This window comes from Rhinatrema bivittatum, chromosome 5 (genome assembly GCF_901001135.1).
Source record: "Rhinatrema bivittatum chromosome 5, aRhiBiv1.1, whole genome shotgun sequence".
In the NCBI taxonomy this organism is placed as follows: domain Eukaryota; kingdom Metazoa; phylum Chordata; class Amphibia; order Gymnophiona; family Rhinatrematidae; genus Rhinatrema; species Rhinatrema bivittatum.
In genome coordinates, this window is record NC_042619.1 from 210,775,412 (window position 1) to 210,803,249 (window position 27,838).

At 44.0% G+C, this 27,838-nt stretch overlaps 1 protein-coding gene across 1 annotated transcript in view; it reads right to left on the reverse strand.

Moving 5' to 3' along the window:
• Positions 1-27,838, reverse strand: part of CFAP47 (cilia and flagella associated protein 47) — a 1,765,744-nt gene that overhangs the window by 729,420 nt on the left and 1,008,486 nt on the right. Inside the window, exons 47-48 of the mRNA XM_029603108.1 lie at positions 25,624-25,767; positions 22,495-22,668 (exon numbers count right to left, since the gene is read on the reverse strand). Of these exons, the coding sequence (XP_029458968.1) occupies positions 22,495-22,668; positions 25,624-25,767 (318 nt within the window). The remainder of the gene's footprint in view (positions 1-22,494; positions 22,669-25,623; positions 25,768-27,838) is intronic.

Genomic DNA, 27,838 nt, shown 5'->3' on the forward strand with positions numbered 1-27,838 from the left:
TAGAGTCTTGAGGGTTTCTGCACTTCTTCAGGGTGTTGTGGGGAAGCAGAGGTGGAGTGCACTGTCTTTAATAGGTTGTCAAGCTGTGTGGAGGAGCCAAGTATTCATGTAGAGGTGGCTTAACCATTGAGGAGGATCTTGTTATGGTGGGGCCTAGATGTGGGTTGTTACGGTCTTCAGGTGGTAACCTTCTCTATCACTTTGGGCTGGTTAGCATGGAGGCATAAGGTTAGCATGGAGGATTTCACAATACATCACATGCATGCTAAATAATATAGCTCTAGAAAGAAATGTATTCATTGCTTCTGAGGAGACAGAGTTATTAGCTATGTCTCATTTTGGATTAAAATAGCCATTTTTAAGCTTTGCAGTTTAAAGAATCCCTCTAATGAAGGTGTGGGGTATTCTGGTCTTTGAGGGCCACAAACCAGTTGGGTTTTCAGGATATCCCTAATGAATATGCATGAGAGAGATTTGAATTCACTCTACCTCAGTTATATGCAAATCTACATAATACATATTCATTTAGGATATCCTGAAAACCCGACTGGTTTGTGGCCCTCAAAGACCGGAATTGCCCACCCCTGCTCTCATGTGTATCAATGGGGAATTAGTTTATGCCTTTGGTTTCCCTCCAGAATGTTTCGGGGAACTTTCCAAGTTTAAGACCTCTGCAGAGATGGTTGAAGTATAGTGCTGAGATAAATGATGCATAGATATATTAAAGGACATAGGGGTCAGGCATAATAACTTCCTTATGAGCAGGAGCAGTAGAAATACCCATTAATGGACTATAGAGAACCCCTATATGCGTTCCCTGAAAATCTTAAAACCATTATCTTCATGCAGAAATCTTTTAACACAAAAGCTAAACACAGACATTTTTCTGCCTTGGCATGAAAAGATAAACAGTAGGGATGTACATTCTTTATTAATGAATACAAAAAGTGCAATACATGAGGCTATTTTTGGCTCATTTCAAATGGACAAAATAAAAATAGCCTCCAATGAAAAGACCCCAAAATGTTGAAGTATTTTCATATTCGTTGCAATTAAAAAACAAATAGGCCTCAGATGGCCCGGCTCTGAGGCCAAGCCTTGAAGACTGCCCAGAGCAAGCAAGGGCCAGGTTCTTGACAAGTGCAGGGGCTGAGAAATTCCCCCAGTCTGTGCCCAGTGGCAAGGCATAACCCCAGACTGGGGCCTAATCCAGGGCCTACCCAGAGTGAGCTGGGGCCAGGTTCTTGACAATTGCAGGGGACAAGGAGTTCCCACTCCAACAACCTCCTAGACCCTTCCAAGTTCTTGCATTGGGAAGAGTGATGACCAGTTGCGCCTACCTCTTTAAATATGGTGCCATCTGTCTGGGGATTTATTTTAATATAGCGACATTCGGTCTGAGATATCACATCGGTTTACATTCAGGTATTGTTGGTATTTCCCTATCCCCAGAGGGCTTACAATCTAAGTTTAGCACCTATCTCTGATGCAACTGGCACCATTTTGTCATGCAGCCATACAACAAAATAGCGCCAGTTGCACAGGAGGAAGGTACTAAAGTGCCATTACTTCAGTGCAATTCCTAGGCAAACAGTGCCATTTTTCATGAGTGGAATGCAGGCAAGAACAATGGGGCATTGCTCCTGCCCCCAATGCTGGAGCCGGGAAGCTGGTAAAAGTGGGTAGGTAAAGGACACTCCAGGCAGGTTCTGGGGCTAGGCTCCAGCCTGGGATTGGACCATGGTGCCAGGCACAGCTTGGGGCTAGGCACTGGGCAGGGCCCGGGCCTAGGCCTCACCACCTGGTCAAACCCAGGGCTAGGCCTCAGTGCCAGGACTGGCCTGGAACTAGGCTTTGGTGCCGGACCTGGCTCAGGGCAGATTTTTGCCCTTCCAAGGCCAGCCAGGGCCACCACAGGACTGGGATTTTATTTTGTGGTTTTTCTTTATTTTTTGGGGTGGTGGTTTCTGTTTAATGATTTTTGGGGTTTGGCAAAAGAACTAAACAAAAACAATTAAACATTTGATGAACTGAATAAAAATGCAAAAAACTCTGAAACAAAAAACAAACTGAAACAAAAAATTTGGGGCTGTACATAAAGAGTCCCCAGGGTCATAACTGTAGCAGGGTAACACTTCAGTGCAGGACAGAATATCACAGGCTGGCATGAGCAGTTTTATAGTTTAAACACTGACTCTATGTGTCTTCTGAGATTATTTTAACATTAATGATATGCTTTTTAAGTAATGAAAAATTCAGCAGATATATATGATTTCCCTCCAAGGAAAATCCCAGAAGATTTTCCATAATTGTGCCTCGCCTCTGCATATGAGAGCCAAGGAGAAGCTAAGAAAGGGAAAAAACAATGAAAAGGAAAAAGCAGCAGCAAGGATCAGGCAAATCTGGCAGACTCTGTAAGGCAACAGTGGGGGTTGGATGTGTTTAGGCTGGATTTCTTTCCTCTGATTATTTTTTTCTGATCAGTTTCTAGGTATAGACCAAGCCGTAAGTTTGTTGTCTTGTGGACCTCCTTGGATATATGATTGCCCACCTAACAGAGCTTTGTTTGAATGCCTGGCATTGTTGTACTTAGCTTCATTTAAGCTGCATGTCAGCATCACACTGAGCTTTAACCAACTGGGACCACTGTGTCGTAGCTAATAAAAAGTCTAATTAGCTGAATAAATCTTATCTACTCATTACAGTACAACTATTTTATTTTGTCTTTATCCCAAAATAAGGAATGTGAGTATTTTAAAGTTTAAGAATGTCTTTAATCTTTCCTAATGCTGCATTAGAAAAGAGATTTTAGTAAGGCATCCTTAACTTGCTCACTTTTGCAGGAACATCTTGTGTCATTAGGGTAGTGGGGATGGGGAAGGGATAGTGTTAAATTTGAAGAAGCCCCAAAATCAGTTCAGGACTCAGGTTCTGGAGGGAGACTGTATGCCAGTCCTAGCTTTTTGATACCCACTCCTGATGCATTTTCATACCTGTAATGCTGATTTCACATGGTAGAAACAGAACTAAAAGTATAACGATGCAGTGGGATAGAACTGGAAAACATTCAGGATGGGCCAGATGTAATCCTTTGGATAAAGGGCCACCTGGCAGCTCTACATACACACAGACACATAAAAGACCCTGAGCAGCACATTGATAATTAGCTGGATTGCACCTGAAATGAATCAAACACTGATAGCAGAGGTAGCTCCAGAAATTTTTGTAAGTGGGGGCATAGAGATGACATAGTTTAAAGTTAATGTTTGATTAACCACCTTTCTTATAATAAATCAAAGCTATGAACATCATACAAAAGATATACTTTGGGGCAATCTCCTTTTATCAGAAGTTGAAAAAAAAACTCCATATTTTACAGAACACAGTGAATTTCAGGGTAGGCAAGCTTCAGATGCTTTTCCCTCCAACCAATAAAAGTGGTCCAGCCAGATTGGAGGAGGAGGGGCAGCTGGAGGGGCCCTTCCCCTCCCCACCCTGCTTCTGGAGCCACCCCTGACTGATAGTGATTCATTGCTAATAGATACCAGTAGCTGTCCTGAAATCCTTCAAACCTGGACACATGAGCAGATGTTTGCTTTGTTTCTTTGCTTCTTAGGGCTTTGCTTACTTGGGCATGAGCTGGATATAAAGAAATACTCTGAACTGTTTACGGAGCTTGGCATGCTCAGAACTACCCAGTTATCAAGACTTGGGGATTTACAGGCACATAAAGCACATTCCAGCTGATGCAATAAATCACCACAGAAAACAGGCACTCAAGAATTTCCCTTTTCCTAACCTGTGCAAAGCCACTGGTTAGGAAAATGGACTCTTGTTAATTGCGTCGCTTTTCCTAACCTGACCGCCGGCAGACTTATTTTTTAATTTAAATTTTTATATTCTTTTCCTTTTTGTTCCTCCAATTTAATATCACTATGATATTAAGTCAGAGGAAGTATTGAAAAGCAGTATTTTCTGCTTTTTAGGCTGCTCAGAAATTAACGCCTGCTCTGGGCAGGCGTTAATTTCTGAGAGTAAACATGTGCGCACGAAGCTATGTCATCTCTGCTTGAAACTGGGTTTTACAAATATAAATGCACTTTACCTATGTATGTAGGACTTTGAAAATTGCTACAATACATGCCATTGAATTCTCCATAGGTTTTATCCACGTTAAATGCACTTATGCGTGTTAATGGCTTTTGAAAATTCCGACGATAGTATGTTACATTTACATGCAGAACTCGTTTGAAAATTCATCTGTTGGTGAACTAGGCCTTTACAACAAAGGAGATGGCGGCATTGCACTTGTATTTATATTGAGCTGTAAGGTGTTGAGATATAATGGAAAAATATTGATTGCCTATGGTCTTTAATATTCAACAATTATTTTTTTGATTTACTGCACAATACAAAGTTTACACATCAGCTCTCAAAGGGTCAGATGTACTGAAGGGGTTTCCCTAATTTGTCTAAAACTCATAAAAAAATTGGTTTTGCATTATGAACTAAATATTTATAGGTCGATTTTAAAAGCATTTTTCGAACATAAATGACCACATATGCATATATATGGGTTGCGTGTGAACGAAGATTTTTAAAAGCCGCAAAAAATGCGCATATGTACCTGTTACGGTTGTGGACCCTTGGGCCGGTTGGGACAGGGGATGGAGCGCTGTGGAGGACCACAGCAAGCGTCCCAACTGGGAGGCAGCTCAGAGGACTCTGAGAAGGCTTTGGCACTGGAATAAGGCGGAGTCCTATGCGACCAAGGACTCGGCAGCCGGAGGAAGGATGGTATGTTGGGCCCTGGTGACTGAAGAGTCTTCACCCTGGAGACCGGTACTCCCCCGGGAGGAGCCCGTAGGAGTCCAGCCGCTGGGACTTTTGGAGATTCACCCTGGAAGCCAGAGCTCCCCCAGGAGGAGCCCCTAGGGGCCCGGCCGCTGGGACTTAGGCGAATCTTCTGGGCCGGCGAACACCAGGAACCAGAGGAGCAACGATGGCCAAAGATGGAGTCCAGGAACGAAGCCAAGTCAGAAGCCGGGAGTCGGAGGAGGAACCAAGCCAGGGGTGAGACAGAAGACGGTGTCGAGGATGGAGCCGGGTCAGAACCAGAGGTCAGAGGAAGACAAGCCAGGGACAGAAGCTGAAGATGAAGTCGTGGGCGAAGCCAGGTCAGAACCAGAGTTCAGAAGCAGATACCAGAACCAAAGGACAAGACGGAGGATAAGTCAGGAGTCAAGCCAGGTTGAAGACGAACAGCAATCCAAGGAACGCAGCAACTAGCAGTCAGGAGACCTGAGGAACCTCGTTGCAAGGTGAAGAAGGTACTAGGAAGCAGGGCTTAAAGTAGTCTGGAGCGTCTGATGTCATCCAGGGACGGCCCAGAGGTTTCCCGCGCTGGCCCCTTTAAATCCCCAGCCCCTGCGCGTGCGCGCGTCTAGGGGGCAGGGCCAGCTGCGGCGAAACGCCGGCGTCTCCCTCGAGGAGGGAGAGCCGTGGCAGAGGCCTGAACAGGCCTAGACGGATCCCCGGCGACCCGAGCTGGCCTCGAGGTAGGTAGGGGGCCCGGGGCACGGCCCGGGGCCGTAACAGTACCTGTGCGCACATAAGGAATAAGGGGTAGAAAAGAAGTGGGACATGGACGTTCCGGAGTGGGGCCAAGATGTACTAACTCCGAATTTTAAAACTGAAAACTACAGTGCGTACACTAGATATGTTTTTAGATCTTGAATTTTAGGGCTTAAAGGTGAGGGGTCCAAGTCAACTAGGGGACATGTAGTATGAAGAACCAGAGAGGTATGAAAGATCTTGCTATTAACTAAGCAAACTGGAGGACTACTTGCAAAACTGGGAATGTGCCTCGTGTGAGCATGTTTTGAAATTCGCTGACATACGCGCGTAAAAGCCGACAAGGTCCTATGGAAGACACAAGCGCGCTAGCTGTGCTCGAATAACCTCTTAACATTAGGAGAATATTTAGGCGTGGTTTGTGATTTTAAAACATACCAGACAGATGAACTGATAGATGTAGTGTATTTGGATTTTTAGAAGGCATTTGACAAAGTTCCTCATGAGAAGCTTCTAAGAAAAGTAAAAAGTCATGGGATAGGTGGCGATGTCCTTTCGTGGATTACAAACTGGTTTAAAGACAGGAAACAGAGAGTAGGATTAAATGGACAATTTTCTCAGTGGAGGGGGGTGAGCACTGGAGTGCCTCAGGGATCTGTACTGGGACCCCTGCTTTTCAATATACTGTATTTATAAATAATCTAGAAAGGAATACGACGAGTTAGGTAATCAAATTTGAGGATGATACAACATTATTCAGAGTAGTTAAATTACAAGCACATTGTGATAAATTGCAGGAGGACCTTGTGAGACTGGAAAATTGGACATCCAAATGGCAGATGAAATTTAAAGTGGATAAGTGCAAGGTGATGCATATAGGTAAAAATAACCCATGCTGTAGTGCATGATGTTAGGTTCCATATTAGGAGCTACTACCCAAGAAAGAGATCTAGGCGTCATAGTGGATAATACATTGAAATCGTCGGCTCAGTGTGCTGGGAAGTCAAAAAAGCAAACAGAATGTTAGGAATTATTAGGAAGGGAATGGTGAATAAAATGAAAAATGTCATAATGCCTCTGTATCTATCCATCTCCATGGTGAGTCTGCAGCTTGAATACTGCGTACAATTCTGGTCGCTGCATCTCAAAAAAGATATAGTTGCAATGGGAAAGTATCAATTTGGTCAGCCTTCTCTATAAAGGGGATGTAACAACTCCCCTATGAAGAAAGACTAAAGAGGTTAGGGCTGTGGGGGGATATGATGGAGGTCTTTAAAATCATGAGAGGTCTAGAACGGGAATCAGTTATTTACTCTTTTGGATACTAGAAGGACTAGGGCGCACTCCATGAAGTTAGCATGTGGCACATTTAAAACTAATCAGAGAAAGTTCTTTTTTTACTCAACGCACAATTAAATTCTGGAATTTGTTGCCAGGGGATGTGGTTAGTGCAGTTAATGTAGCTGGGTTTAAAAAAGGATTGGAGAGAGGTCACGTGATGTGGTGAAGCTGAACGGACGTCTCCGGCTTCAGCTCTAAGCACCATCCACCACAATCCACTGAAATCTGCGGCATCCTATTGAGGGAGACCAACTCAGGTGTAGGGCAAGTGATTTAAATGTCTATCGACAAATTCATGCTAAAATCCCATACTAGTATGCCCTTGAGAGGGGGAAGAAAGGAGAAAAACAAAATCAAAGACGTAACAGACAAGATGGTGATGGCGCTGGTGCTGGGACACAGCCCTTCTTCCCCACAACAAAGCAATACACAAATTGATCCACAAAATGATCTGACCGCTCAAGTCACCGCTGCAATGGTAAAGGCTCTTGACTCACGAGTTACAGAACTTGCATCGCAATTTCAGGAGCTCAAGAACACCATTGAGGAACTACATCCGAGACTCGACCACGCGGAGGGCTGAATCTCATGCCTAGAGGACGAAAACTCCGCGCTGACAACCAAGCTTTCTGCCCTTGAAAAAACAGTAGTGACTCAGGCAGAAAAAATAGACGACTTTGAGAATAGGGCCAGACGCAACAATCTTCGAATAATGGACTTCTCAAAGCCATAGAGGACAAGAATTTGGAAGAATTCCTAGAAAACTGGCTGCCGAAGGCCTTGGCATTACCCGAATTAGAAGGAAAACTACACGTGGAGAGAGCCCTTCACCTAGGTAAGAGAAAGAAAAGAAGGGGAAAAGAGATCGTGCATTATCATTGTAAAACTCCTGAATTGGTCACACAAACAAAGGCTGATGCAAGCCTTTAGAGCACGCAAATCCTTTACCTACCAATCAACCCCAGTATGTATGTTCCAGGACTTTTCAGCTCCCCTCATGCAGAAAAGAAAATTATTTAGCCTGATCTGTTCATATCTCTACAATAAGAGCGTACGCTTCCAACTGCAATATCCGGCAAATTTAAAAGTGTGGCATGAGGGGAAAGTTTACTTCTTTGATGAAAGTGAAAAAGCGAAAGCTTTTGCCATGGGGCTCAAAGGAGACTGACCAATTAAATAGCTCAGACCTCTTTCATTATTCCTCGGGAATTCAGACTTTTTGACATCTTTTTTCTTTGCAATAAGGACAATCGCAAGTTCACTGTTATCATTATGCTGATTAATGTATCTTTATTAAAACGTTTGTTCAGTGGAGTTTGTCACCAGGGATAAAGTTTTTTGAAGGCCCAAGATGACATCAAGGAGACATAAAGTGCCCCAGAGCATCAACACCGTTCGTTTTAAGGGGATTACAAAATGCTGACGCAGTTCCGTCGCTCCCCCCACGGACCTCCGGGAATCAGTTCCCGGCACCAGACACTGGCAATTTCAATAGTTAAGAGAGGGGCAGATGACTTATGCTCTGGCGGAATTATTGGCATGAGAGATTGTAATTGAATGAGCCATAACTTGTATGCTAAAGCTGATACCTTAGAGGATAGCTGGGACTTAATTATGATTGGCAACGGTATAAGTGATACGATTACTCCTCTTTTGACTATATCATTTTAAACTATATGCTAACAACCTCCAGTTTAAAGGTGGATGGTGCTGAAGCACATCAAACTTGTGTCCTCCAAATCTCCTCTGAAGTTAAGAGGTGGTAATATGGTTATGTGTTTTAAGGGAGTTCAGAAGTTGGGGGGGGAGAGGGTAAAATTGGGATACTTTGAAAACAATCTGGGATCCTTCCGGATGCATGGAAAACAAAAGGGCGACTCATATACATCATAGGGACTTCTCGCTGGATCACTCACAAATGTCAGTGGGTATGTTCTTTAATCTCTGTGAGCCTAGGCTGGGGGACTCATAGACCTCTAATATGAGCAACTTGGTTCGATATCACACATCGCTGTATATACCTTTGATCTGATATGCGCTTAGCAGGTTTAACTGTCAACGGTTTGGGAAACCCTATTAAACGAGCAAATGTTCTTCAGGCCCTCAGGAGGGCTAAGGTGGACATTGCTTGCCTGCAAGAGACCCATCTGAACAATGTAGAAAGTAAAAAACTGCTTCGAGACTGGATGGGACAAGTCTATTTCTCGCCTGCACATGGAAGAAAGCTGGCGTAGCAATACTACTTAATAAGAATATAAATTTTCAGCTTACAGCGGAGATATTAGACACTGAAGGTAGATACTCCATAATTACGGGGAAAATGAACCGGAAAGAACTTACGCTTTGTAATCTGTATGGGCCCAATTCTCCAAACCCAGTTTTTTTTTCCAATATAATGAACGTTCTTATGTTACATAGGCAAGGTTGTCTTTTTTTAGCAGGGGATTTCAATACAACATTTGACCCCTCCCTAGATAAATCGTCCGCACCTACTCACAGATCAACAGGTACACCCCACACATGTTTAGCCAAATTATGTAAAAGCTTACAACTTCTAGATGTGTGGCGTATCCTACACCCTGAGGGAAGGGACTATACACATGTCTCTAAGGCTCATAATACCCTTTCTCGCATAGATTATATTTTGGGGGCCCAAAATGTCTTTCCATTTATCAGACATGCTAGTATAGGACAGGCTAGTGTTTCAGTTCATGCACTCATATGGGTAAATATTAGGGGTGTGCATTCGGATTGACCGCATTAGTAAACGCAACTCATATTTTTTTTTTACTTAAAAAATTGATTCGACATAAACGATCGGATTTCCCACATATCGAACATAGATATGTTCGATATGTGGGAAATCGCGATTGTTGAGCCAAAATAAAAATATAAACCCCCTCACCCTCCTTAATCCCCCCCCCCCCCGACTTACCACAACTCCCTGGTGATGGAGCGAGGAGTGAGGACGCCATTTCTGCAATCCTTGGCGAGAAGCATGTGACGTCGGCGGCACGTCGAGTGACGCCGGCATCACGTGATTCCCGGCTCGTTCGCGCCGGACGGCTCGTTCGGCCCAAAAAGAACTTTTGGCCAGCTTGGGGGGGTCAGGAGGCCCCCCCAAGCTGGCCAAAAGTTCTTTTTGGGCCGAACGAGCCGTCCGGCGCGAACTTGCCGGGAATCACGTGACGCCGCGTCTGAGTGACGCGGCGCCACGTGATTCCCGGCTCGTTCGCGCAAAAAAAAAATTTAAACCCCCTCACCCTCCTTAATCCCCCCCCCAGACTTACCACAACTCCCTGGTGATCGAGCGAGGAGTGAGGACGTCATTTCTGCAATCCTTGCCGGGAATCACGTGACGTCGCGTCTGAGTGACGCGGCGCCACGTGATTCCCGGCTCGTTCGCGCCGGACGGCTCGTTCGGCCCAAAAAGAACTTTTGACCAGCTTGGGGGGGTCAGGAGGCCCCCCCAAGCTGGCCAAAAGTTCTTTTTGGGCCGAACGAGCCGTCCGGCGCAAACGAGCCGGGAATCACGTGATGCCGCGTCACTCGACGTGCCACCGACGTCACATGCTTCTCGCCAAGGATTGCAGAAATGACGTCCTCACTCCTCGCTCGATCACCAGGGAGTTGTGGTAAGTCTGGGGGGGGGATTAAGGAGGGTGAGGGGGTTTAAATTTTTTTTTTGCACATATGTACATATACCCAACTCATTGGATTTTTTTTATGTCCATATTGGCCGCAAGTGGGACCCCCTTTCGGACATAAAAAATATGAACATAAAATTTTGCTCTGCACATCCCTAGTAAATATAAACCTCGGAGAGCAAGAATCACAAACGCATTGGTGAAGATTCCCATCTTGTATGAAAAATGACCTTGAATTCCAAAAGTTTCCCAAGTCTGTATGGCTTATTTTTAGAGAATCCAATATACAACATATGGAGAATCCAAGCCTATTTTGGGAAACCAGTTAGGCTGTTTTGAGAGGAGAGATAATCTCTTACTTAAGGCAAAGAAATAAAATTCTAAATGCCAAGATTTTGCAATTAGAAAATGAACTGGCAAAAGCCAAGCGCATAATGATCCAAAAATCCTCCTCAGAACACTCAAACCACTATCATGAGATCCTTGTTTCCCTACAAATGTATTTACAGCAAAGAGCCCTGAAAAACATTCAATATACAGAACATAATTACTTTAAACATGGAAACAAAACTGGAAAACTGTTGGCAAATTTAATTCAAACCCGCCGCAGTAAAACTTTTATAGAAAAATTAAAAACACCCCAGGGTGCTTGGGCAACCCGAGGGGCCGACAATGGAGAGATATTTTGATCATTTTACTCTACATTATATACTGACGACAGGCAGGGAGGTTGAATAAATGAGGAAGATTTTTTTAAAAACCTTCAGCTCCCTCAACTATCATCCCAACAATTAGATCTCTTAAATAGATCCATAACATCTAGAGAACTATCACTCGCCATTAAAGCTTGTAAAGTGGGTAAATCTCCTGGACCAGATGGCTTCTCCTATGATTATTTTAAAATTCTGGAAGACTTATTTCTCGAACCTATGTGCCATTTTTTTCAAGATGGTTTAATCAAGGGGTCTTTCCCGAGAGATTTTAACAAAGCATACATAACAGTACTACCTAAACCAGGGAAAGATCTATCCCAGCCTGCTGCATATAGACCAATATCTCTGTTAAACTGTGATCTCAAACTCTTAGCCAATGTGTTAGCTACTAGAATCAGTGTTACCCTCCCCTCTCTTATATCGGACAACCAAGTTGGGTTCGTGAAAGGCAGGTCAGCAAGCCTGCACATTGAAAAATTGACAACAGCAATGGCGTATTGTCAATCTAGCAGGCTGAAGTTGCTTGCCGTGAGATTTGACTCTGAAAAAGCCTTTGATCGAGTATCATGGCCGTATATATTCTCCATTCTGGGGCGATTTGGCTTTACGGGAGATGTAGTCAAATATATCTCCCTTCTTTACACGAATCTGTCATCACATCTCCTGTTCAATAGTATTACTACTGGGGCCTTTATGCCACAATGAGGAGTAAGGCAAGGGTGTCCTCTTTCCCCATTACTGTACATTTTGTCCATTGACCCTCTTTTGCGGACCATAGCAGAAGATAGCGAAATTAGAGATTTAGAGGTAGAAAATACCTTTTTTTTAAATTGCAGCATTTGCTGATGATATATTAATTTTCTTAACCCAACCCCAACTTTATTTACTATAGGTACTTGACCATCAAGCTAAGTTTGGACTTTTTTCAGGGCTCAAGATTAACAGAGATAAGTCGGAGGCTATGGCTGTATATGGAAATCTCCAACAAACGTGGGGATCACCTTTCCTGCTCCGCTGGACCAGCACAAATCTTAAATACTTGGGGGTGGTCATCCCTCCGGCCACTGATCAAATTTACCAGTGCAATATTCGCCCCATGCTGCAAAAATTAAAGCACCACTTAAAACATTGGGCCCACCTCCCCCTTTCCTTAACAAGCAGGATACATTTATTCAAAATGAACGAATTGTCCAGATGGTTGTATCTTTTACAAATGCTTCCTATAAGGTTTAGCAAGGAAGATCTTCAGGAAATTAACAAAACCCTTAGACAATTCATATGGCAGGGAAGGAAGGCCAGATTAGCTCTCCATTTGTTATACGAGCCTCTGACCAATGGAGGCCTGGCATGTCCAGACTTCCAGAAATACAATGTAGTCTGTATGATGTGACATCTGAAAGACTAGTTCTCCAGTACATCATATTACTCTCCAGTCAACCATTTACAGACATGGCTCCAGGGGTATGAGTTAGTGGCTCTAGTACAGATACCCATCTCTCTTATCCAGGGAAATATAGAATTTTTTAAATTTTAGTCTCAAGACAACGAGCTTGGGCACATCTATGCAAATCCTTTAGTATAGGGTCATATGTCACCCCTCTGTTACCCCTATGTAGTAATCCTCAGTTTCCACTGGGTACCGATAATAGAATCTTTTGATTTTGGGCTGAAAAGGGTCTGTGGTATGTAGGACAGCTACTTACTAACCTGCCTAACCTAATGCACAGTTTCCAGGATCTTCAGAACAAATTTGACTTACCTAATTCGGACTTTTATGCCTATTTACAACTCCGGCACTAGCATCTCTAGGCTTGCAAAATTTCTCACCCGAAAAAACCAAGACAATTGGAAGACATATTTTCAAATCCCCGATCGGGCAAGGTCTCATGTTCCAGATTTGCTAAAGCCCTAACTGCACATGTTCCTAGGGTGGTTTATTCAGTGATGTTGGAGAGATGGGCCCAATACCTTTCTTTAGAGTTATCCGAAGCAGATATCAAACATTATGTGCGAAATATTCTCCGAATTTCCGAAAACTCTAATTTAAGGGATCAGCTTTTTAAATTTGTCTGGCAACTTCATTATTCCAAAACGAAAGCTTTCCAATTGAAGATTTGCCAATCCCCAATCTGTATAAAATGTGAGTTCTCTGAAGGGGACTATCTCCACTGTTTTTGGTCATGCCCAAAGATACATGCATACTGGTCACAAATACGAACTTTATGTTCAACGTTATGGGGCGGATTTTCAGAGCCCTGCTCGCGTAAATCCGCCCAAAACCGGGCGGATTTACGCGAGCAGGGCCCTGCGCGCCGGTGAGCCTATTTTACATAGGCTCACCAGTGCGCGCAGAACCCCGGGACTCGCGTAAGTCCCGGGGTTTTCGGAGTGGGCGTGTCGGGAGGCGTGTCGGGGGGCGGGGCCGGAGCGCGCGGCGTTGCGGGGGCGTGTCGGCAGCGTTTTGGGGGCGGGTACGGGGGCGTGGCTATGGCCCGGGGGCGTGGCCGCGCCCTCCGTACCCGCCCCCAGGTCGCGGCCCGGCGCGCAGGAGTCCCGCTCGCGCGCGGGGATTTACGCCTCCCTTCGGGAGGCGTAAATCCCCCGACAAAGGTAGGATGGGGGTTTAGACAGGGCCGGGCGGGTGGGTTAGGTAGGGGAAGGGAGGGGAAGGTGAGGGGAGGGCAAAGGAAAGTTCCCTTCTAGGCCGCTCCGATTTCGGAGCGGCCTAGGAGGGAACGGGGGTAGGCTGCGCGGCTCGGCGCGCGCAGGCTATACGAAATCGATAGCCTTGCGCGCGCCGATCCAGGATTTTAGCCGATACGCGCGACTACGCGCGTATCTACTAAAATCCAGCGTACTTTTGTTTGCACCTGGAGCGCAAACAAAAGTAGGCTATTCGCGCTCGTCTGAAAATCTACCCCTATATGCTCAAGTCATACTGGATGACCCCAAAATGAGGCTTTTTGGGAGATATCCTGGAGGGCAGGCAGGGTTCAAAAAAGCCCAAAAAACATTCTTAGACAAATCTGCACTAATGGCAAAACAGACTATTTTATCAGTCTGGCTTACTGCAGAAGCTCCTATGTTTAAATTCTGGAATAATAAGATGCTTCGACTAGCAACATTTGATTTCATGACAGCTAGGATGTCCACTAGTCTTAAATGGAAAGAAACTCAAACTATATGGGATCCATTTTTATAGCATCAAACCAAGGATATCCGTGAGAAGCTCGAGGCCTTGGTTCCGTAAATATAAGTTTATGTACAAGCTCAATTGGTAATACTTTAACCTATAAAAACTGGGTCCAGTGAATGGAATAAAAAATTTGCTTTGCACTCTTGAAGGAAGGAGGGATGGGGGGGAGAGGGGGATAGCTGAGGGAAAAGAGGAGATAAAGAAGGAAGTATTAAAACACAAAAATTAGCTTGAGTACATGTACTGATAATGCGCCTTTCTCAGTATGTATATGTTCGACCTTGTACACTGTTGTTGTAATGACTATTGACTTTGGTATTCATTGTATGATGACCACGACCAGTACAACTGTTAAAGTTTAGTTGTTCATTGCATTGATGTTTATAATTTGTAATTTATAATTTGTAATGCACGATTTTTGATAGCTTTAATTAAAAAAAAAAAATATATATATATATATATAAAGGACTGGATAAATTCTTGGAGGAGAAGTCCATTACCTGCTATTAATTAAGCTGACAAAGAAAATAACCACTGCTATTAGTAGTAGAGATGTGAATCGTGTGATCGATCGTCTTAACAATCGATTTCGGCTGGGGGGGGGGAGGGAATCGGATCGTCGCAGTTTTGTTTTTTTAAATATCGTGTAAATCGTAAATCAGGGGAGGGCGGGAAAACCGGCACACTAAAACAACCCTAAAACCCACCCCGACCCTTTAAAATAAATCCCCCACCCTCCCGAACCCCCCCAAAATGTCTTAAATTACCTGGGGTCCAGTGGGGGGGTCCCGGTGTGATCTTCCACTCTCGGGCACACTAAAACAACCCTAAAACCCACCCCGACCCTTTAAAATAAATCCCCCACCCTCCCGAACCCCCCCAAAATGTCTTAAATTACCTGGGGTCCAGTGGAGTGGTCCCGGTGTGATGTTCCACTCTCGGGCCACGGGTGCGTTGATAGAAATGGCGCCGGCGCTACCTTTGCCCTGTCATATGACAGGGCAAAGGTAGCATCGGCGCCATTTTGGTTCCTGTCCCCCGACGTCACGAGCGTAGGAGATTGCTCCCAGACCCCCGCTGGACCCCCAGGGACTTTTGGCCAGCTTGGGGGGGCCTCCTGACCCCCACAAGACTTGCCAAAAGTCCAGCGGGGGTCCGGGAACGACCTCCTGCACTCGAATCGTGTTGCCGTATTGCAAAATGGCCATATGGCCGGCACCATTTTGCAAAATGGCGCCGGCCATACGGCAACACGATTCGAGTGCAGGAGGTCGTTCCCGGACCCCTGCTGGAATTTTGGCAAGTCTTGTGGGGGTCAGGAGGCCCCCACAAGCTGGCCAAAAGTCCCTGGGGGTCCAGCGGGGGTCCGGGAACGACCTCCTGCACTCGAATTGTGTTGCCGTACGGCCGGCGCCATTTTGCAAAATGGCGCCGGCCATATGGCCATATTGCCGTACGGCCGGCGCCATTTTGCAAAATGACGCCGGCCGTACGGCAACACGATTCGAGTGCAGGAGGTCGTTCCCGGACCCCCGCTGGACCCCCAGGGACTTTTGGCCAGCTTGGGGGGGCCTCCTGACCCCCACAAGACTTGCCAAAAGTCCAGCGGGGGTCCGGGAATGACCTCCTGCACTCGAATCATGTTGCCGTACGGCCGGCGCCATTTTGCAATACGGCAATATGGCCATATGGCCGGCGCCATTTTGCAAAATGGAGCTGGCCGTACGGCAACACGATTCGAGTGCAGGAGGTCATTCCCGGACCCCCGCTGGACTTTTGGCAAGTCTTGTGGGGGTCCGGCCAAAAGTCCCTGGGGGTCCAGCGGGGGTCCGGGAGTGAACTCCTACGCTCGTGACGTCGGGGGACAGGAACCAAAATGGCGCCGGCGCTACCTTTGCCCTGTCATATGGCGCCATTTCTATCAACGCACCCGTGGCCCGAGAGTGGAACATCACACTGGGACCCCCCCCCCCCACTGGACCCCAGGTAATTTAAGACATTTTGGGGGGGGGTTCGGGAGGGTGGGGGATTTATTTTAAAGGGTCAGTGTGGGTTTTAGGGTTGTTTTAGTGTGCTGGTTTTCCCGCCCTCCCCCTTCCCCCGATTTACGATTTTTGACGATAAATCGGGGGAATTCCTATTATATATCGCCTCTAACGATTTTTGACGATTTAAAATATATCGGACGATATTTTAAATCGTCAAAAAACGATTCACATCCCTAATTAGTAGCAACAATAACATGGCATAGACTTAGTTTTTGGGAACTTGCCAGATTCTTATGGCCTGAATTGGCCACTGTTGGAGACAGGATGTTGGACTTGATGGACCCAGGGTCTGACCCAGTATGGCATGTTCTTATGTTCTTACACTAACTTCTGCTTATTAGATGCACTACTGACTATTTAAAAAAATAAACACACTAACTTCTTTTTATTAGCTTCCTTACAGTCTACTTAAAAAGTAAACACACTAACTTCTGTTTATTTTCTGCCTTACTGAATATTTAAAGCACAAAAAGGATAAAGACAGGATAGAGGCAGTTAAAAAAAGAGTGACCAAAATGGTATGGGGTCAGCATCGGAAGACTTATGAGGAGAGGCTGAAGGATCTGAATATGTATACCCTGGAAGAGAGGAGATACAGGGGAGATAGGATACAGACCTTGAGATACCTGAAAGGTTTTAATGATGCACAATCATCAAATCTTTTCCATTGGAAAGAAATCAATAGAACAAAGGGTCATGAAATAAAACTCCAGGGAGGATGACTCAGAACCAATAACAGGAAATATTTCTTTAAACACACATTTCATCATGAGCTTCAGAATTCATAACAGACATTCAGATGGGGTATACACATTTTTTTAAAACATTGTGCTTTACAAGTTGGAGACGTCTGGTGTTCTACTACTACTTGATATGATTACAAAAGTTATCCTTAACATAGACATTTCTTCAAAGCCATTACGTACCATTAAAAACACAGACATGTGTTAACTCCAATTGAATGTTACAGTGTCATTCAGATATCAAATCTGGTCTACCCCTTGAGTGAATCTGCAAGCGCGAAAATGCCAAAAGAATGTCTTTTGCCCTCTCCTTCGAATAATTCTCCATAAAGTGCACAAGCAATACAATGTAACAGTTGCATTTTACAAATCTTCCTGACGAAGTCATCTTGGTGAAACAGTGGCCTCTGTTTGTTATACTTGAACTTGGTTTGTGGGCCCTTGGGTCGTGGAGAGAGCTGACTCCACCCACAGGGCGGAGCCCTGTAGGGACTCTCCATGACAGGCAGGGTCTCAGCAGTGATGGACACAGGAGTCAGAGATATATTTATTATACAGCAAAGAGAAACCCGAGGAGTGGGTTTGTAAACGCAGTCCTTGAGTAGGAAGACCTGAGATGAATTCTCCGGTAGTGGTCTGCAAAGAAGGGGAACCCAGGTAATACTTGCATCTTGGCAGTTCTTATGCGTAGTAGCTCTGGTAGTGGTCCGCAGCGCGGGGTAGGCCGGAGATAGATATTGGCAGCAGGCACAAGACAGCATGGATCCGGTAGTGGTCTGCAGAGCGGGGTAACCCGAGGATCCGCACAGCAAGTGAGAAGCAGAGTTGTAGATCAGGTCTAGTACTCATTCTGTGGTGTTGCAGTAGAGATATTGTTGTAGCAGCAGTAGAGACCCGGAGCAGGAACACTGAAGGGTCATCCGTAGAAGTAGTGAGAGGTACTCACTAAGCTATTGGAGATGAGACTCGCAGAGAAGGCTCTCCGAGGAGCAGATAGCCCTTAGTGCAGCAAGGCCCCTGAGGAGTGGGTACCTGAGTCACTCAGTCTGGAATGCAGGAACAGTGAGGCGAAGCGTCTCTGAGAAAAGGAATTGAGCAAGATGGAATCCTTGCTAACTCGTAGGTAGGAAAGTCCGGTAGGCTTAAGTATTTATTTATTTATGCAGCTTTTATAGAAACTTGCTTTCTGTGCAACGGTATATCTCTCCGGTTTACATATAAAATCAAAAAATCATCACATAGTTTAGAAAGGAAAAAAGGTACAATAAATTCCAATATAAGTACACGTAGGCAGTGATGCCATGTGGAGGAGACGCCCCCGAGGTTTCCGCCATGACGTGGATAAGACGGAGGCAGGCATGCGCGCACGTGCCCTAAGTTACACCAGATTCAAGATGGCGACCGGGATCGCCCCCACCGTCCCGGGAACGCCAGGGAGGATGGCATGCAGAGGCAGAGGTGGCCATCTTTGCCAGAATCGGGGCTACAGGGCAAAATGAGGTGAGCAGCAAAGGTCACAGCATTCTGCGACCAACAGGTACAACACTGTTGAGGTATTCTGCTGAACACATTGTATCAAGATACTCAGTGCAATTACAATTTAAAATTGAATTCTCATGGACAGTTGCCTAGTCTTGATTTTATTGTATTAGTATCTGCAGGTATGAAAGATATAAGTGTGATGTGTGTGATTTATAATTTTTAACATATAGATGTGCAGTACAAATGTTTGGGCGGGATAATTTTCAACATGTACTATAATTAAGCTTAAAAAATTCAAGCATATTGTATTTAATAAACTTGTTGTTTGATTTTAGGTAATATTTCTTCACAGAGATGGTGGTGAATGCCTGGAATGCCCTTCCGGAGAAGGTGGTAAAGACGAAAACAATAAAGGAATTCAAAGAGACGTGGGATAAACACTGTGGACCCCTAAAGGCTAGAGGATGGAAATGAAGAAAAGAGTGAATGGGGGTAACCTGCTGGTGTGGCAGTTGCTGCCCTTAACAAATAAGCCTTGATACTAGGGATGTGAATCGTTTTAGGACGATTAAAATTATCGTCCGATAATTTTAATATCGTCTTAAACCGTTATGGAACACAATACAATAGAGATTCTAACGATTTATCGTTATAAATCGTTAGAATCGTGAGCCGGCACACTAAAACCCCCTAAAACCCACCCCCGACCCTTTAAATTAAATCCCCCACCCTCCCGAACCCCCCCCAAATGACTTAAATAACCTGCGGGTCCAGCGGCGGTCCGGAACGGCAGCGGTCCGGAACAGGCTCCTGCTCCTGAATCTTGTTGTCTTCAGCCGGCGCCATTTTCCAAAATGGCGCCGAAAAATGGCGGCGGCCATAGACGAACACGATTGGACGGCAGGAGGTCCTTCCGGATCCCCGCTGGACTTTTGGCAAGTCTCGTGGGGGTCAGGAGGCCCCCCACAAGCTGGCCAAAAGTTCCTGGAGGTCCAGCGGGGGTCAGGGAGCGATTTCCCGCCGCGAATCGTTTTCGTACGGAAAATGGCGCCGGAAGGAGATCGACTGCAGGAGGTTGTTCAGCGAGGCGCCGGAACCCTCGCTGAACGACCTCCTGCAGTCGATCTCCTGCCGGCGCCATTTTCCGTACGAAAACGATTCGCGGCGGGAAATCGCTCCCTGACCCCCGCTGGACCTCCAGGAACTTTTGGCCAGCTTGTGGGGGGCCTCCTGACCCCCACGAGACTTGCCAAAAGTCCAGCGGGGGTCCGGAAGGACCTCCTGCCGTCCAATCGTGTTCGTCTATGGCCGCCGCCATTTTTCGGCGCCATTTTGGAAAATGGCGCCGGCTGAAGACAACAAGATTCAGGAGCAGGAGCCCGTTCCGGACCGCTGCCGTTCCGGACCGCCGCTGGACCCGCAGGTTATTTAAGTCATTTGGGGGGGTTCGGGAGGGTGGGGGATTTAATTTAAAGGGTCGGGGGTGGGTTTTAGGGGGTTTTAATGTGCCGGTTTTGCGATTTTTCGATTTTTCACGATTTTTCACGATATTTTACCCCCCCCAAACGGCAACAATACGATTCCCTCCCAGCCGAAATCGATCGTTAAGACGATCGAGGACACGATTCACATCCCTACTTGATACTGTTAATGTAACTCCATCATTGCTCTCTGCTTCAATGGCAGTGGAAAAAGGGGAAATGGATTCAATCAGCAAATAACGAAGGCCCCAACTTTTACAGTTTGGAGAACAAATAAGCATGGGGGTAACTTGCTAATTTGAATTTACTACCGTTAACCAATAAACCTGATAGTTTTGATGCAACTCCAACATTGCTCTCTGCTTCCATGTCGAGGGTAAAGGGAAATTGGATTCAAACAACGGGGGCCCTTTCTTTTACAGTCTGGGAAACTGATAAGCATGGGGGTAACCTGCACATTGCGGCAGATACTAGCATAAGCTTGCTGGGCAAACTGGGTAGATCATTTGGTCCTTTTCTGCCATCATTTCTATGTTTCTATGTTCATTCTCTCATACACTCACTCATTCATTCTCACATCCATGTGCTCATACACACTCCCTCTCTTTCACATACACAGGCTCTCTGTCTCTCATACATACACAAGCTCTCTCTCCCTCACATACTATGCACAAATGAATACAGGTTCCCGTACATACCATCTCTCTTTCACATATACAGACAGGCTCTCACACACATATACATTATCTGTATGTATGTGTCAGCCTCTGTGCATGTGTGTGTGTGTATATGAGATAGCTCTCAAACACACACACTTTCACATTTATTCTCTCACACACTCCTCTCTCATATATACAACTATGCTCTCAAACACACTCCCTCACACAGATGTACATAGGCTCTCTTTTTCACACACACATGCGTACAGATGCATGCGTGCAGGTTCTCTCTCACACACACTTTCCATACCTGGTTACTTTTGATTCCAGTCCCCATGAGATTATCGCACACATGCTCATTCTCATACACACACTCTCATATTTTCATTCACAAGCTCAAGATCACACACTCACACATTCACACTCATGCTCCCTCACATGCACACATTCTCACTCACACATGCTCCATGACTTACACATTCCCTCACAGATGCTCTCTGACTCACATGTGCACACATACACATTGACACACATGTTCTCAGATGCTGACACACATGCTCCCTGACTCACATGTAGTCTCCCTCAATCTTCTCCCCCTCCACCTCTGTATAAGTAAAACAAAAAATATTTTTATTACATCGGTTGTCATGGGCAATGTAGCATGGTCCTAAAAGAATAGGATCTATGTCAGACCCAAAGATCATGTGACTCCCTTGGTGTGGGAAGGGTGGAGCAGCTGGAAAGCCCCGATGCTGGGTTTTGTTATTATATTTTGCTGCAGCCCCATTATGAGAGCCATATTAGGCAGGGGTGGAAAGTCCCTGTGCTGCCTTCCACTGGCAGAGGCAGGGCAGGTGTGAGGGGAGGCAGCAGGAGTAATTTCTGCAGCCACAGCAATGGGAGGGGAGCAACAAGAACAGGTCCATGGAACTGCTGCTATTGCTGCCATCGCCTTGAGGGAAAAATGAAGGCTGAAGCAGCAAGAAGGAGAGCCTCGGGGGTGGCTCTGCAAGGAAAAAGATGTTGTAAAGTATGATGATGGTCGCAACAACTCTGCAGGCATGGGGCGGCTGCAACCAACACCAACTAAATGATTGCCCCCACCAGTAGTGGTGACTTTTTGTTTTACAACTTCACGGGCCAGTTTTTCTATCAGGGGGGATGAGGGAGGCAGCAGGACACTGACAGATTGCCTCAAATTAATACCAGGATGATTCTGAATTGGTGAGCTCCAGACTCCAGTGCACCTCATGCCTTTGTTTCTTTGGAAGGCGAGAGGAAGTGAGGCGGGAGCACGCAGCTTGCAGCGTGAGGTTCAGAGGCAGGCCTGATTTATGCAGGGGCAGTACTTGATAGGTTGCAGATTTCAGCCTAAAAATGAAGCTAGAGCCAAAGGTTTGGTAGTGAGAGAACAGAAAAGGTAATGCGGTTCTGTGACGCCCCCTCATCATGGCACCCATGCGATTGCACGGGTCGCACACCCCATAAGCTGGTTATGCTTGAAAAAACACATTATAGCAAAAAATGTGGGGTCAACTTCTTATTAAACACATTTTGTCAATTCTTTGAGACACCATACAGTTTATTTTTCACACTATTCTTAAATGTACCTTAAGTGTTAGTGTGTTGTGTGTATGATTAGGCACCGATAAGAGCTTGTAGGTAGCTTTCTTCACTTGACAGTCTATCACAATATGATCCAATGCTGGAGGACTTAAGCCAATTCCTTTCAGAATGAAGATATGTTCGACACCATCTATTTCATTCTGTAGACAGAGCTTTCCCTGTGAAGAAGATAGTACAAGAATTTTCAGTACTGGGGCGGATGGCCTGACTGCCACATAGACTCCCAGAAACATTTATTCTTAAGTTCATTTCATAATATTAAGTTTTTAAGAGGAATTGCCACTAGCTTTTTCAGTCTAAATTACTCAGTTCAATCTGTAGTGACAAGACATTTTTGCTATTATCTTTATAGAATTTGAACTAACCCTTTGATTATTTCTGTTAATAATGATATGACACTGCATATTTTTTCTAAAATCTTAATTAAGGAAGATGCTTTCCAGAAAAGCTATTTCATACTTTAGACAATAATTATCCAAATGAACATACAAATTACAAGGTACATGCATATATTTTGTATTTTCTGCTATCAGGAAGTGTCCTGTGTACATGTAAAAAATCATTTTATGTGAGAGAGAAACATAAATAGTAGCAGTACATAAGGATCGTTTGACCACTTGCACCTGTCTCTTGTGCTGCCGAAGATCCTATTCAATCTCTGCTCTCTTCCATTCATTGCCCTGCCACTAGGTCCCTTTGTATCTGTTCCATCACTGTTTGGATTCCTATCTTCAGTTCTCACATTCCTTATGAACCCCCTCTGTTCACCTTCAAAAGCTGTTCCCTAGTCTTTGAACTTTTCATTCTGTAACAAAATGCTACATTCTGGTATTTTATGTACATGTTTGTGCTAGGTCTCCCAATTTCCCTCCTCTCTCCATCAGCAACTTAATGAAGTCCCTTCCCTGGTCAACTGCAAACAAATTTAATACATGCAGATGTTTTCAATATGTAAATTTAAATTCAAGAGACCTACAGCAAGCAGACTGCCATCTCCATATCAATCGTGAGTGCCTATGTGCATATGCACAGGTAGTTGCAGCTGCCAGGGGCACTGCTATTTTAAATCAAGCATATTCCGCTCACAGCAATCAAAGTCTCAAAATACTTGAGGCTGTTGGAGTGCAGATGAGCGAGTGTTTGCATTCAAGCTCAGTGCGACTGGACCTTGACATGATTAGAGCCTATTTTGGGTTTGACATTATCAGACCCTACACTTCCATGGAGGTCATCGCTATTAAAGTTCATGTCCAGTTGTACTTCTAAATGCTGGCTTGGGCTTTAGAAGAACTGATGCCTATATTAAGCTTGGTGTTATCACTACTTGCATTGCTTTCAGTGTAATTTTCTTCTGCTATGAGTTCTATTAATATTAAATTCATTAAAATCTTGCACTTCTGTCTAGACAGGAGTCTCCAGATTTTGCTTTCCTGATCAGCTAGGTGGCAAGTTTTAGACTCTCTGATTTGGTACAAAGTCCCATAGATATTTTTACCTATAGACTTTGCACCATATTTCAAAGGCAAACTGCATGCATACTTCCCCTTTAAAACTTGCCAGGGGTATAGACTTTTGCATATGCTTTCTGTGTGGGTAAATAGCATGCGCAGACTAGTAAATGCAATCTACGTGCATTTTCTTCCAGTGCTACCCAAAGCGCGCCCCCAAGAATACCTCTCCTAAATGTAAAAATACTAAGGAACACTGCGTGCACTTTAGCAAACTACTATTTATTCATGTAAATGGCTTTGAAAATTGTCCTCTTACTGTTTCTTACCCTGGCAAGTAACTTTTATTTCCAGATTTCTTTTTTAAATTATAAAGCTTTAGAGATTACTTCATCAAAATTAAACACCAATGATCATAAAAGAAAATCTGCAAGAAATACTTGAAATGATCTTAGACAAAAATCTCTTTCACAAACAGCAGGCAGTGAGCTGTAATTATGCCTGAATATTTGCACAGAAATTAAGGTTAACATTATTGATGGCCTATACTTCCAACAAAGATTTATGTTCTGAATCGAGGACACTTTCAGTGCTAGCTCCCACTCTTTGGAATAGTATGCCAAGAGAATGTCAAAGTCAAAGGGCTCAACTTGAGTTTCGGAAGTTGGTTAAAATCTGGCTATTTTGTTTGACATTCCAGAGTATTTAAATATATCTAACCTAAAAAGCTTGTAAGGGGTTGATGATTGGGGTGGGAGGGGCAGATGGGTTGTTAATATTATTATTATTATGCAATTATTATTTTAATTAGGAAGTTTAATTACTGGATGATGATTTTATTTTATATATTATGATGTTGTATTTATATTTCTCAAACTTTTCAAGGCCAAGGCGCATCTACATTGATGAAGATGTTGTGTGGCAACACCAACCTCCACGGAGCAGGCAGTACGGACACAGAGAGGACTCGTATGGATATAAGAAGAGTTAGGAAAGCACTAGGGAGAGGGTGCAGAGATACACATGAACCCATCACGATAGACCAGCTCCCTCTATATTCAAATGCAAGATAAGGGAGAAGTCAATATGATGCAAGCAGCCAGCTAAGTTAGTTCCCTTGGCTGCTGCAAGTGGCTGCCAGAGCTCCTTCACCACTGCTCCCAACACTCAATGTGAGTCATATCCAGTGCTCAGTGCATACTCTCCCTATCTCACTCAGCCTGCGGATAGAACAGAAGTCAGGATGGGAAGGATGAGGAGGTGCTGTGTGCAATGTGTGTCACACAAAGTGCCTTCCAGCTGTCTGTATCCTAAATACTGTTAATTAATTACCAAACTCTGGGGCTCATGCTGTGGCTAGAAAGAAGAAGTGTGCCTGATTAACATATTCACAGTTTAGAGTCACTGACGGAGTCTCTTGTGGCTGCAAAGTGCTGATCTGAACATCAGGCAGTGGTGATTTTTCCGTGGGACACCTGATCCAGGTCTGAAGGCACACCGCTGTGCCATGGCACACTGGTTGCGAAACATTGGGCTACACTACAGTTGGAATATAGGTATGTGATATGTAAATAACTTGGAGTAATTTTACAGAGGTGATTAATACATATAAATAAATGAATCAATATATGTGACAGACTTTCGGAGTAGATCCTGAACACTTACCATGCTCACACATTCAAGGAGGGGCTTGAACATGAGAGAATACTGGCTTACTTTACCAGCTTGTACTAATACAAGTGCTGGGCCATAGAAGCCAACTCCCCGCAGATCAGCTCTAAGTTTCCAGTCATGCTGAGTCATGTTAGTCTGAAAAGAAAGCAAAATGCAAAGGATACACTAAGCTAAAAACTTCAATGAATTTACAGGTAACAAATGAAAATTCAATAAACTAAATCATTTTTAAATAAAACTTTCAAGCTACTAGCAGATGAATAAAAGCCTCATTACTCAACAAAGAGTAAACATGATAACATGCAATTACTGATAAATGAAGAAGCAAGGCATCTTCCGTCTTCAGATAAAGATTGCAAAAACATAGGATAAAAACATTCTGATATTAAACAAAAATAATAAACAAGATATACCCACAAAATAAAGCACACTAAAAATATGTAATCAATAATTATGGAAGCTAAAATATTCTAGTACAGGCATAAGAACAAAAATTATGTATGTAGCCCCCATCCTGGTCAGCTCTTGAGCATTAGGGCACACAAAGAAGGCCACGGACCATGTAAGGCCCCATGACCTCTTGGAGTTCCTGCACAGGGGAAATCTTCACCCTTTTTAAGGCCCATACGTTTTTGAACTCACAGAAGCTCTTCCTGCACACCAGTCAAGCACTCCAAAAAAAAAAAAAAGCCTATGGTCGCACCAGCTCTGTTCAAAATAAAAATGTTTACAGACCGATGGCAGGGAAAACACAAAAGCCCCAAAATAGATACATTTCTGTGTAGTGCACCACACTGTACTTGTCAGAAAAAATAGTCTCATTCACCACTCCATACTTCTTCCCTAAAACAGGTCAGCTCTTTAGGATAGGTACCCCCTTCCATCCTGGGCTCTCCCAATACCTCTTTGAAAGCCGTAATCTTTTCTCCAAGGTTCTTTACTCTCTCTCTCTCTCTCCTTTAAGTCTCAGGCTGATGTGTGCACTGTGCTTTATAGTACAGCTCATTGTTTGGAGGGAGTTTGGAATGTCTTTGTTAGAAAAAAATTGTGAGTCAGTTGCATCTAAACCTCTCACCATGGGTTTGCTTTTAAACAATTGTGTGAAGATATGATTTATTTTAATTAAACACAGGTCAGAAACAAACAGAAGGCACTAATATGCAGGATCTGCAACTATTTTATTACTATATATTTTGGCATACTAATTGCTCATTGTTCTTTTCTCCTTATCTTGGCCCCAGCACTATAAACAGGACCTGTGAGCTAAAACATTCTTTCTCTCAGTATGCAACAGTTCTCCTTGCAGAGACTCACCCATTATGAACGGTGCAACAAAAATATGCATACTTTCTTCTTTAATAATTCTTTAGTTCTCTCCTGTCTTTATACTAGTATGTGATTTAATATTATATGATTTGTAACATACAGACTGTTTTCTATTAGGAACAAATCTTTCTCTTTAGACTATTAGTTTAAATATGGTATTTCCTCCTTATGCAATGTAATTTCTAGTTTAAGACTACAGTTATGAGATTATTATTATATCTGCAGTTTAACCATAGAACTGAATGATTTCTATTGTAATTCAGTTTTAATATTATTGTTTGATTAGCTAGTGAATGCTTGTATGAGTGTTACTTACATTAATTAGGAATCTAGAGGGACACACACAACTATTTATTTTATTTATTTATTTAGGGCTTTTTTTATACCGACACTCATGATACCAATCATATCGTATCGGTTTACAATAAACAGTGGTGCAATAATATTAACATCAACGTGAACAATAAGCGAAGAGAGAAAAAGTGAATGAAAGTTACAATAAAACAGGGGCACTTGAACTGGGAGGAGGAAATGCCAGAGTCATGACTAACATAGAAATAAATAATATTTAGTCTCAGAAATAAATAATATCTAGACATATACTTAGGACTATAATAAAGCAAAATTGCTTACCTTGTAATAGGTGTTATCCCAGGACAGCAGGATGTAGTCCTCACATATGGGTGACATCGGTAATGGAGCCCTATGTACGGAAAAACTTCTTTAAAAGTTTCTATAAAACTTTTGAATGGCACCGGAGTGCCTACTGAGCATGCCCAGCATGCTATGATATTCCCTGCCACAGGGGTCTCCCTTCAGTGTTGTTTTGTAGCAATAAGCGTTAGCCAAAAATAAAATAACAAAACGTAACGGACCCAAC